This window comes from Heptranchias perlo, chromosome 5, assembly GCF_035084215.1.
Source record: "Heptranchias perlo isolate sHepPer1 chromosome 5, sHepPer1.hap1, whole genome shotgun sequence".
Lineage (NCBI taxonomy): Eukaryota > Metazoa > Chordata > Chondrichthyes > Hexanchiformes > Hexanchidae > Heptranchias > Heptranchias perlo.
In genome coordinates this window covers 30,440,428-30,453,641 of record NC_090329.1, presented here as the reverse complement: position 1 = coordinate 30,453,641, position 13,214 = coordinate 30,440,428, and the positions used below count along the sequence as shown (strand labels likewise).

General features: G+C 42.0%; 1 protein-coding gene across 2 annotated transcripts in view; it reads right to left on the bottom strand.

Moving 5' to 3' along the window:
* acp1 (acid phosphatase 1) overlaps positions 1 to 13,214 on the bottom strand; it is a 48,933-nt gene that overhangs the window by 16,940 nt on the left and 18,779 nt on the right. For both annotated transcript variants that reach the window (XM_067984198.1, XM_067984197.1), the window contains exon 4: positions 630 to 691. In XM_067984198.1, coding sequence (XP_067840299.1) covers positions 630 to 691 — 62 coding nt within the window. The remainder of the gene's footprint in view (positions 1 to 629; positions 692 to 13,214) is intronic.

The following is a 13,214-nucleotide window of genomic DNA, read 5'->3' as shown; positions in this document are numbered from 1 at the left end:
TTGGGCTGGAAAACTTGTCCCTGTCAAACTTGAGCAAAAACTTCTGAATATATTGCATAGACCCAACACAAGAGGAGGTAATTTCAAGAGTTCTGCACACAAAAAAAGACACCCGACTACCATCACACACACACCATACATAATAGATTATGAGGAGGGAGCTAAAGATTATAATTCAGTTTCAAATTCTGAAGATTCATAAAGCTCCAAATGAATTACAACCCTTTAGCTCCCTACACAATATCCATTATACATATTGTACTTTTAAATGTATTTTGTTTAAGAGGTCAAATGTCAAAGAAGTTTACAAGTGGGAAAATTACACACACACACACATTTTTCAAACTTTAACTGGTAACGCTCATCACTGTAACTATGCCAATGTTGAGATCCAGTATTGTAAGGAAACTTTATAGTGATAACTAAAAGTTGTGTGTCAATTATGATCAGTAGAGTACAATGGATGTGTACAGAAAGTCTAAACCCTTTAATACCGGAAAACAAAATATCAATTAGAAATCCTTAATGGTACTTTAAAATTCCTAATCAATTACAGGCTATCACACATTCATCAAACTGGGGCCTCCGTTGAAAACTAGAACAACTGCTGAAAATAACATTCTACTCACCTCAAATTGCTTTCATCCATGCAAAGTATGTAATCAAATGTTATGAAATCATCCTTGGTTACCTAGGAGTTTAAAAAAATATATAAACACCTGAGTTTTTTTTTAAAAACTATTACGATTATGAACGGTAATGGAATAATTACGTTTTAATTAACTACAAATATCTAAAAACTAGTATGTTCTGATGAATAAACCATAGTGAGAAGCCGGTGATAAAGTTATTTAAATTTTGTAAACTATTATGGTAATCTGACATGGCTAAGTTAAATTCATTTTAAACTATACTGTATCACATCAAGTCAAAGCAGCAAAATGCCTGGTAGACATTTATATAATAATTCTTTGGTGTCAGCCTTGGTTCAGTAGTACCACTCTCACCTTTGAGTCAGAAGTTATGGCTTCAAGCCCTACTCCAGGACTTGAACACATAATCTCAACTGTCATTCCAGTGCAGTACCGCATTGTTGGAGATACCCTCTTTTGGATGAGACGTTAAACTGAGATCCTGTCTGCCATCTCATTTGGATGTAAAAAATCCCATGGCACTATTCGAAGAACAGGGTAGTTCTCTTGGTGTCCTGGTCAATACTTATCCCTTAACCAACACCACTGAAACAGATTAATTGGTCAGTTATCTTTCTGCTGTTTGTGGGACCTTGCTGTGTGCAAATTGGCTGCCACATTTCCCTACATTGCAACAGTGACTACACTTCAAAAGTAATTAATTGGCTGTGAAGCATTTTGGGACATCCTGAGGTCAAGAAAGATACTATATAAACACAATTCCTTTCTTGAATATATGCTCTTAAAAACAAAAACACACTGAAACTGTAAATGAGTACTGGTTGATCCATGGTCTAGGTTGAAACAGGATTTATCGTAGCACAGTAGGCAAATGATTCTGCATTTTACAGACAGTAGACCTATATATTACTAAGAAAATATCCATATAATATAGCAAATTGCTTTACAAGGAGTTATTCTGTTCAATGGGGTCTAAATGCTCTATTGCAGTCTTTTCTTTATTTTTCAAGAACACACCATCAAATGCTGCTCCTACCAGTCTTCACAGTTCAGGTACATAAACAGACATTGTAGCAAGATAACACGGTCACTTTCTGTGTAGCATTCGGCCAAGGAAATCAGCCCATCTGTCACAAACTGTCATTCATGCTTTTGTCACCTTGATGCTCAATTATTTCAATGTGCTCATGGCTAGCATGCTATCCTTCAACCTCTAAACTTTAGCTCATCCGAAACTCTGCAACCAATATCCTGTTCTGGACCAATTCTGACTCATCCGTGTCCTTGTTGACTGACAATAACTCCGTCACTCAAACCCTCAAACCTAAAATTATCATCCTTCTGCTTAAATCCTTCCATGGGCTCACCCCTCCCATATCTGTAACTTCCTTCAGCGCTCAAATCATCTCTCCCTGGGAACTCTATTCCTCGAACTCCAGCCTTTTGTACACCCCCCTCCCTTTGCCCCAACATGGGTAGCTGAAGACTGAGCCACCTAAGTCCTACCTTCTGGAACGTCCTCCTTAAACTCCTCCACTTCCCTCTCCTCCTTTTACAACCGTCCTTAAACCCATCTGATCACCCCACTTGATATCACCTTTTTTGGCTTAGTGTCCATTTTTTCCTTGCATTTATATAGCTCCATTAATGTAGAAACACATCTCAAGGAGCTTTAAAGATGCAAGCTGTTGTTCTGATGTGACAGACAGAACAGTCTCGAACAACAGTAATAAAGCATTAGGAAAACCATCACAGATCAAACTAGAAATACGTTTTGGAAATGAGGAAATAGGAAATGTGTGGTCTGAGTGATCTGTGTGTTGCTTTTGGCACCTCCATCATTCAATGAGTGGTTGAAAACATCACTGGATTTAGGCAATGGTACACAGAACTGAGTGTGTGAGAGGAGTTTCTTTGTAGCAGAACACTGAGTACATAGTACATCTAAGCATATACAGTCTCTTTCCAAAACAGATATACTTCAAATGTTGTGGAGAGATCAGTCATTCAAGTGTGAATCGCTCTCAGTTAGAGGAGCATTGGCAAGAACAAGTTGACAAAGGGAGGAACAAAATAAAAATGATGGGAAGGTGGCAGCCAAACAAAATCTTAAAACAGTGAGGCAAATATTTTGCAATGTAATAGTATGTTTTCCAATTTTACATTTTACAAAGGCTTAAACAATGAGCCCAGTCAAATTTAAATAATTTTGAGAAGATAATTTAGTCTACTTCGTAATAGTACTCTGAAGTGTTTACACTGATTTTTCGCCTTCCAGTCCGAGTGTTGTGACCTGTTGCTTAAAGCAATTTAGCTTCCCGAATCATCATCATCTCTTGCATTTGCCATACGTCAAACCACCTTCCCAACCCACTATAGATTTGCCTATTCCCTACTGAAATCTCTTCCAGAGTTGTGATAATGGGAGACTTCAACTATCCTAATATAGACTGGGCTAATAATAATATAAGGGGCAAAGAGGGAGGAGGAATTTTTGAAGTGTCTTCAGGAGAACTTCTTTCTTGACCAGTACATTTCCAGGCCAACGAGAAAGGTGGCATTGCTGGATTTGGTTTTGGGGTAAGTGGCGGGCCAAGTATCAGTGAGGGAACATTTAGGGAACAGCAATTATAGTATCATAAGGTTTAGAATAGCTATGGAAAAGAACATGGGCTACTCTAAAGTAAAAATACTCAATTGGAGGAAGGCCAATTTCAGTGGGATGAGAACAGATCTGGCCCGGGTAAATTGGAATCAAAGACTGGCAGGCAGAACTGTAATTGAACATGAACAATGGGCGGTCTTTAAAAGAGGAGATGGTTCGGGTACAGTCTAGGTACATTCCCACGAGGGTGAAAGGTAGGGCAACTAAAGCCAGAGCTCCCTGGATGACAAAAGAAATAGAGAATAAGATGAAGCAGAAAAAAAGGGCATATGACAGATGTCAGGTTGATAACACAAGTGAGAACCAGGCTGAATATAGAAAGTTCAGAGGGGAAGCGAAAAAGGAAATAAGAGGGGCAAAGAGAGAGTATGAGAATAGACTGGCAGCCAACATAAAAGGGAATCCAAAAGTCTTCTATATGCATGTAGTAAGAGGAGGCGTGGGGCTGATTAGGGACCAACGAGGAGATCTGCTCATGGAGGCAGGGGTCATAGCCAAGGTACTAAATGAGTACTTTGCATCTGTCTTTATCAAGGAAGAAGATGCTACCAGAGTCTCAATAAAGGAAGATGCAGTTGAGATATTGGATGGGCTAAACATTGATAAAGAGGAGATACTGGAAAAGTTAGCTGTACTTAAAATAGATAAGTCACCCGGTCCAGATGGAATGCATCCTAGGTTGCTGAGGGAAGTAAATTGCAGAGGTACTGGCCATAATCTTCCAAACATCCTTAGATACAGGGTGGTGCCAGAGGACTGGAGAATTGTAAATGTTACACCCTTGTTCAAAAAAGGGTGCAAGAATAAATCCAGCAACTATAGGCCAGTCAGCTTAACCTCGTGGTAGGGAACCTTTTTGAAATGATAATCCGGGACAGAATTAGCAGTCATTTGGACAAGTGTGGATTGATTAGGGAAAGCCAGCATGGATTTGTTAAAGGCAAAACGTGTTTAACTAACTTGATAAGAGTTTTTTGATGAGTTGACAGAGGGGGTAGATGAGGGCAACGGAGTTGATGTGATGTATATGGACTGTCAAAAGGCATTTGATAAAGTGCCGCACAATAGGCTGGTCATTAAGATTGAAGCCCATGGAATAAAAGAGGCAGTAGCAGCATGGATACAGAACTGGCTAAGTAACAGGAAACATAGAATAGTGGCGAAAAGTTGTTTTTCGGACTGGATGGAGGTGTATAGTGCTGTTCCCCAAGGGTCGGTACTAGGACCACTGCTTTTCTTGATTAATATTAATGACTTGGACTTGGGTGTATAGGGCACAATTTCAAAATTTGCAGATGACACGAAACTTGGAAGTGTAGTAAAGAGTGAGGAGGATAGTGATAGACTTCAAGAGGATATAGACAAGCTGGTAGCGTGGACGGACACATGGCAGATGAAATTTAACGCAGAAAAACGCAAAGTGATACATTTCGGCAGGAAGAATGAGGAGAGGTAATATAAACTAAAGGGCACAATTCTAAAAGGGGTACAGGAACAGAGAGATCTGGGGTATATGTACACAAATCGTTGAAGGGAGCAGGGCAGGTTGAGAAAGCGGTTAAAAAAAATATGGGATCCTGGGCTTTATAAATAGAGGCATAGAGTACAAAAGTATGGAAGTCATGATGAACCTTTATAAAACACTGGTGTGGCCAAAGCTGGAGTATTGTGTTCAGTTCTGGGCACTGCACTTTAGGAACGATGTGAAGGCCTTAGAGAGGGTGCAGAAGAAATTTACTAGAATGATTTCAGGGATGAGGGACTTTAGTTACATGGATAGACTGGGAAAGCTGGGGTTGTTCTCCTTGAAACAGAGAAGGTTGAGAGGAGATTTGATAGAGGTATTCAAAATCATGAAGGGTCTAGACAGAGTAGATAGAAAGAAACTGTTCCCATTGGCATAAGGGTCAAGAACCAGAGGACATAGATTTAAGGTGATTGGCAAAAGAACCAAAGATGGTATGAGGAAAAACTTTTTTACACAGCAAGTGGTTATGATCTGGAATCCATTGCTAGAGGGGATGGTGGAGGCAGATTCAATTACGGCTTTCAAAAAAGGGAACTGGATAAGTACTTAACATAAGAAATAGGTGCAGGAGTAGGCCATATGGCCCCTTCAGCCATTCAATCAGATCATGGCTGATCTTGGACCTCAACTCCACTTTCCCGTCCGATCCCCATATCCCTTGATTTCTCAAGAGTCCAAAAATCTATCCATTTCAGCCTTGAATATATTCAATGACTCAGCATCCACAGCCTTCTGGGGTAGAGAGTTCCAAAGATTCACAACCCTCTGCGTTAAGAAATTGCTCCTCATCGCAATCTTAAATGGCCAAACCCGTATCCTGCGATTATGCCCCCTAGTTCTAGGCTCTCTAGCCAGGGGAAACAATTTCTCAGCATCTACCCTGTCAAGACCCCTCAGAATCTTATATATTTCAATGCGATCACCTCTCAGTCTTCTGAACTCCAGAGAGTATAGGCCCATTCTGATCAACCTCGCTTCATTAGGACAACTCTCTCCTCCCAGGAATTAATTTAGTGAACTGTCATTGCACCGCCTCCAAGGCAAGTATATCCTTCCTTAGATAAGGAGACCAAAACTGTACGCAGTACTCCAGATGAGGTCTCACCAAATCCCTGTACATCTGTAGTAAGACTCCATTACTCTTGTACTCGAAACCCCTTGCAATAAAGGCCAACATGCCATTTGCTTTCCTAATTGCCTGTAGTACCTGCATACTAATTTTTTGTGTTTCTTGTACAAGGACACCAGAGTCTCCCTGAACACCAACATTTAATAGTTTCTCACCATTTAAACTGTTTTTCTATTCTTCTAACCGAAGTGAATAACCTCACATTTCCCCACATTATACTCCATCTGCCTCCTTCTTGCCCACTCAATTAACCTGTCTATATCCCTTTGCAGACTTTGTGTCCTCCTCCCAGGTTACTTTCCCACCTAGCTTTGTATCGTCTGAAAACTTGGATACATTACACTCGGTACTTTCATTGAAGTCATTAATATAGAAATCATAGAAAATTTACGAACCAGAAGGAGGCCATTCGGCCCATCGTGTCCGTGCCAGCCGAAAATGAGCCGCCCAGCGTAATCCCATTTTCCAGCACCTGGTCCGTAGCCTTGTAGGTCACGGCACTGCAGGTGCACATCCAGGTACTTTTTAAATGAGTTGAGGGTTTGCGCCTCCACCGTCCTCTGGGTGAAAAAAAGTTTCCTCAGCTCCCCTCTAATCCTTCCACCAATCACTTTAAATCTATGCTCGCTGGTTATTGACCTCTCTGCTAAGGGAATTAGGTCCTTTGTATCCACTCTATTCTGGCCCCTCATAATTTTGTACACCTCAATTAAATCTCCCCTCAGCCTCCTCTGGTCCAAAGAGAACCCCAGCCTATCCAATCTTTCCTCGGTTAAAATTCTCCAGTCCTAGCAACATCCTCGTAAATCTCCTCTGTACCCTCTCTAGTGCAATTACATCCTTCCTGTAATGTGGTGACCAGAACTATACACAGTATTCAAGCTGTGGCCTAACAAGTTTTATACAGTTCCAGCATAACCTCCCTGCTCTTATATTCTATGCCTTGGCTAATAAAGTATTCCAAATGCCTTTTTAACCTTTTTAACCACCTTATCTACCTGTCCTGCTACCTTCAGGGATCTGTGCACATGCACTCCAAAGTCCCTCACTTCCTCTACACCTTTCGGTATCCTGCCATTTCTTGTGTATTCCCTTGCCTTGTTTGCCCTCCCCAAATGCATTACCTCGCATTTCTCCAGATTGATTTCCATTTGCCGCTTTTCTGCCCACCTGATCAGTCCATTGATATCTTCCTGCAGTCTACATCTTTCCTCCTCACTCTCAACCACACGGCCAATTTTTGTATCATCAGCAAACTTCTTAAACATGCCCCCTACATTTAAGTCCAAATCATTAAATAAAAAGCAAGGGACCTTGTTCTGAGCCCTGCTGAACCCCACTGGAAACAGCCTTCCAGTCACAAAAACACCCGTCAACCATTACCCTTTGTTGCCTGCCACTGAGCTAATTTTGGATCCAACTTGCCACTCTCCCTTGGATCCCATGTGCTTGTAGTTTTTTGACCAGTCTGCCACGTGGGACCTTGTCAAAAGCCTTACTAAAATCCACGTAGACTACATCAAATGTACTACCCTCATCGACCTTCCTTATTACCTCCTCAAAAAATTCAATCAAGTTAGTCAGACACAACCTTCCCTTAAATCCATGCTGACTGTCCTTGATTAACCTGTGCCTTTCTAAGTGACAGTTTATCCTGTCCCTCAGAATTGATTCCAATAATTTGCCCACCACCGAGGTTAGACTGACTGGCCTGTAATTACTTGGTCTTTCGCTTGCTCCCTTTTTAAACAATGGTATAACGTTAGCAGTCTTCCAATCCTCCGGCACCAGTTCTGTATCCAGTGAGGATTGGAAAATGATGGTCAGAGCCTCAGCTATTTCCTCCCTTGCTTCTTTTAACAGCCTGGGATAAGTTTCATCCGGCCCTGGTGATTTATCTACTTTCAAAGATGCTAATCCCCTTAATACTTCCTCTCTCACTAAGTTAATCCTATCCCATATAGATTGTAAATAGCTGAGGCCCAAGCACCGACCTTTGCGGCACCCCACTCGTTACAGCCTCCCAACCGGAGAATGACCCATTTATCCCTACTCTCTGGTTAAAGGACAGAAAACAATCCTCTATTAATGCTAATATATGACCCCCAACCTCACAAGCCCTTACCTCGTATAACAACCTTTTATGTGGCACCTTATCGAATGCCTTTTGAAAATCCAAATATACTACATCCACTGGTTCTCCTTTATCTACGCTGCTAGTTACATCCTCAAAAAACTCTAATAAATTTGTCAAACATGATTTCTGTTTCATAAAACCATGTTGACTCTGAAAGGAAAAAATTTGCAGGGCTACGGGGATAGGGCAGGGGAGTGGGACTAGCTGGATTGCTCTTGTAGCCAGCAGGAGCTCGATGGGCCGAATTACCTCCTTCCGTACAAAGAAAATAATTAATTTAGTATATTTGCCATCCATTGATCACTTTTGGGGACGTTCAGTGGCTCGTTTCCCTTTTCACCTGACCACAAATTGACATTTCTTTTAATATTGTTTGCTCTCCTGACCTCATTTTCTAATTTAGCTTTCCTGGCTAGTTTCTTAACCTTTTTTACCTTGTATATTTGTCTCGATGCACCGTGTTACCTGCAGCTTTATACGTGGCAATGACCGAGAGAAGTTGGCTCCAGTTTAGCACAGAGCCATGTGAAGATTTGTGCCATTTGCTGCAAAGTCACTTCCTCCCTTAACTTTTTTGCTGCCACCTCCCTGTACATGCTACACTGCTGTCGACTAGAGCGGGTGACTTAGAGTAGCAAAGTGGATTGTAATCACCTTATGTAGCAGCACCTCCATCTCAACTATCAAACAGGGGATTTGGGTGCAGCTTCACTATTTCCTACCCACAGATTCAGTTTCCTGCCTCCACATTTATTTTGCCAGCCACTCCCCCCCCACCCCCAGGCAAAACTGTCTTTGGAGAGGCTGGCATATGCATTTGAAAAAGGACAAACAAGCCTGCATTTATAAAATGCCTTTCACATCCTCAGGACGTCCCAAAATGCTTCACAGTGAATTAATTACTTTGAATTGCAATCAGTGTTGTGTAGACAAACAGCAGTCAATGTGTGCACAGCAAGATCCCACAAATAACAAATCTGATAAATCTGTTTTGGTGGATTTAAGGGATATATGTGGGCAAATACAGTGAATGCTTCATTTCACAGATGTCAGGTGACAAGTCCTTTGCTCTCTCCTTCTCCCAGAAGCAGAATGAGCGATCTTCCAGCAGGAAGCAGCAGAAATTTGCTTGCATTTCAAAAAGTTTTGGACCAGCTAGGTTTGAATAGCTCAACGAGGAAATGAACCTACGTTTATAACTAGGGAGTTGCATCTTTATAATTTTCCATAATCAAGGAGTGTAGAAAGTTAATTGTTCTCACTTGTAAAAACTGCATATGGTTCATTTATGTATTTTAACGTAAAAGTTAAGCCAGATGTTAGTTGAAGTTATGCCTTGTTTTGGAGAGTTCTCAGTCTGCCTCGCATTAAGAGGGGAGAATGCATGTGATGGCACTTGCAATAAGTATATGGAGCAAGAATCCTGCATTATAGTCAGATCAGGTCATTGCTTAATTAGATATTAGGCAGTAAAAAGTACACTCCAGGTTGTAGAGAACTCTAGTTTCACTAATGGGAGTGACCGGTAATGTAGTCCCAAAGGAATATCTAGCACAAAAACCTGAAAATCATGACATATGAAATGGGAGGAGTAGGCCACATGACCCCTCGAGCCTGCTCCGCCATTCAATAAGATCATGGCTGATCTTCGACCTCAACTCCACTTTCCTGCCCTATCCTCATGTCCCTTGATTCCCTTAGTGCCCAAAAATTTTTCAATCTCAGTCTTGAATATACTCAATGACAGAGGGCTGTGGATGCTCAGGGATAGAGAATTCCAAAGATTCACAACCCCAAGTGAAGAAGTTTTTCCTCATCTCGGTCCTAAATGGCCAACCTCCTATCTTTAGACTATGACCCCTAGTTCTAGACTCTCCAGCCAGGGGAAACAGCCTCTCAACATCTACCCTGTCAAGTCCTCTTAAGAATTTTATACGTTTCAATGAGGTCACTGCTCATTCTTCTAAACTCCATTCTACTCAATGTTTCCTCATAGGACAACCCTCTCATCCCAGGAATCAATCTAGTGAACCTTTGCTGCATCCACTTTAAGGCAAGTATATCCTTCCTTCGGCAAGGAGACCAAAACTGTACACCGTACTCCAGGTGTGGTCTCACCAGAGCCCTATGTAATTGCAGCAAGATCTCCTTACTCTTATACTCCAACCCGCTTGCAATAAAGGCTAACATACCATTTGCCTTCATAACTGCTTGCTGTACTTGCATGCTAACTTTCTGTGATTCGTGTACAGAGACATCCAACTCCCTCTGACTACCAACATTTCTTAGTCTCTTGCCTTTTAAAAAATATTCTGCTTTTCTATTCTTCCTACCAAAGAGGATAATTTCACATTTCCCTACATTAGGCTCCATCTGCCACTTTTTTGCCCACTCGCATAACCTGTCTATATCCCTTTGCAGACTCTTTGCATCCTCCTCACAGATTGCTTTCCCACCTAGCTTTGTATCATCAGCAAACTTGGCTACATTACACTCGGTCCACTCATTTAAGTCGTTGATATAGATTATAAACAGCTGAGGCCCAAGCACTGACCCTTGCAGCACCCCACTACTTACAACCTGCCAACCCGAAAATGACCCGTTTATTCCTACTCTGTTTTCTGTCCATTAATCAACCCGCAATCCACGCTAATATATTACCCCAAATCCCATGAGCCCTAATCTTGTGTAACAACCTCGTGTGGCACCTTGTCCAACGCCTTTTGAAAATCCAAATATACTACATCCACTGGTTCCACTTTATCTATCCTGCTGGTTACATCCTCAAAGAACTATAATAGATTTGTCAAACACGATTTCCCTTTCATATAAATGTATTGACACTGTCTAATCATATTATGGTTTTCCAAGTGCCCTGTTACTACATCCTGAATAATAGATTCTAGCATTTTCCCTACTACTGTTGCCAGGCTAATTGGCCTACAAGTTCAGTTTTCTCTCTCCCTCCTTTCTTGAATAGCGGGTTTACATTTGCTACTTTCCAATCCACGGGTCCATTCTACAAGTACAACTTGCATTTATATAGTGCCTTTAACATAGTAAAATGTCCCAAGGCACTTCACAGGAGCGATTATCAAACAAAAATGAGGAGGACATAAAAAACCTACAGGGGGATATAGACAGGCTGGGTGAGTGGGCAGAGATTTGGCAGATGCAATACAATATTGGAAAATGTGAGGTTATGAACTTTGGCAAGAAAAATCAGAGAGCAAGTTATTATCTTAAAGGCGAGAAACTGGAAAGTACTGCAGTTCAAAGGGATCTGGGGGTCCTAGTGCAAGAAGATCAAAAAGTTAGTATGCAGGTGCAGCAGGTGATCAAGAAGGCCAATGGAATGTTGGCTTTTATTGCTCGGGGGATAGAATATAAAAACAGGGAGGTATTGCTGCAGTTATATAAGGTATTGGTGAGACCGCACCTGGAATACTGCATACAGTTTTGGTCTCCATACTTAAGAAAAGACATACTTGCTCTCAAGGCAGTACAAAGAAGGTTCACTCGGTTAATCCCGGGGATGAGGGGGCGGACATATGAGGAGAGGTTGAGTCGATTGGGACTCTACTCATTGGAGTTCAGAAGAATGAGAGGCGATCTTATTGAAACATATAAGATTGTGAAGGGGCTTGATCGGGTGGATGCGGTAAGGATGTTCCCAAGGATGGGTGAAACTAGAACTAGGGGGGCATAATCTTAGAATAAGGAGCTGCTCTTTCAAAACTGAGATGAGGAGAAACTTCTTCACTCAGAGGGTAGTAGGTCTGTGGAATTTGCTGCCCCAGGAAGCTACATCATTAAATAAATTTAAAACGGAAATCGACAGTTTCCTAGAAGCAAAGGGAATTAGGGGTTACGGGGAGCGGGCAGGAAATTGGACATGAATTTAGATTTGAGGTTAGGATCAGATCAGCCATGATCTTATTGAATGGCGGAGCAGGCTCGAGGGGCCGATTAGCCTACTCCTGCTCCTATTTCTTATGTTCTTATGTAAAATTTGACACCGAGCCACATAAGGGCGTATTAGGACAGGTGACCAGAAGTTTGGTCAAAGAGGTAGGTTTTAAGGAGCGTCTTAAAAGGAGGAAAGGTGGAGATGTTTAGTGAGGGAATTCCAGAGCTTAGGGCCTAGGCAGCTGACGGCACGGCCACCAATGGTGGAGCGATTAAAAATCGGGAATGCACAAGAATTAGCACAGAGATCTCAGAGGGATGTAGGGCTGGAGGAGGTTACAGAGATAGGGAAGGGCAAGGCCATGGAGGAATTTGAAAACAAGGATGAACATTTTTTAAAAACCGAGGCATTCCCGGACCGGGAGCTAATGTAGGTCAGCGAGCACAGGGGTGATGGGAGAAGGGGACTTGGTGCGAGTTAGGATACGGGCAGCAGAGTTTTGGATGAGCTCAATTTTAAGGAAGGTGGAAGATGGGAGGCCAGCCAGGAGAGCATTGGAATAGTCAAGTCTGGAGGTAACAAATGCATGGATGAGGGTTGCGGAAGCATATGAGCTGAGGCGGGGCGGCAACGGGTGACGTTACGGAAGTGAAGTAGGCGGTCTTGGTGGTGGAACGGATATGTGGTCAGAAGCTCATCTCAGGGTCAAATAGGATGCCTAGGTTGCGAACGGTCTGATTCAGCCTCAGATAGTGGCCAGGGAGAGGGATGGAGTCAGTGGCTAGGGAATGGAGTTTGCGGCGGCATTATAACTATTGCACAGGAGGAAAATATTGGGACTGAAGTTCCTGTCAATTAGCCTTTTTAAAAAAAATTAAAAGCAAAGATTTATAGTAAATTTATTTAATCAATTACCACAGATGCTGCTGTGTCCAACAAGTTTAGGCATGGCAAGAGCTGATGTCGTTCATCACAAGGAGATCAGTTTCCGGAAATATTCATCTTTGATTTTCTATGCGGGCAATATCCTGTTTCTGGCAACAGCCTTATTTAAATAATAGGGGGAAGCCCCTGGTGTCAGGAACACCCCTAGTTGGGTGCTTGTGCATTGGGGGTTCCTGCAGCAGTTTAAAGGGCAGCCAAATAAATGGTTTAGGAACACAGCAGCAGCAAGGTTACCATCAAAAATGTC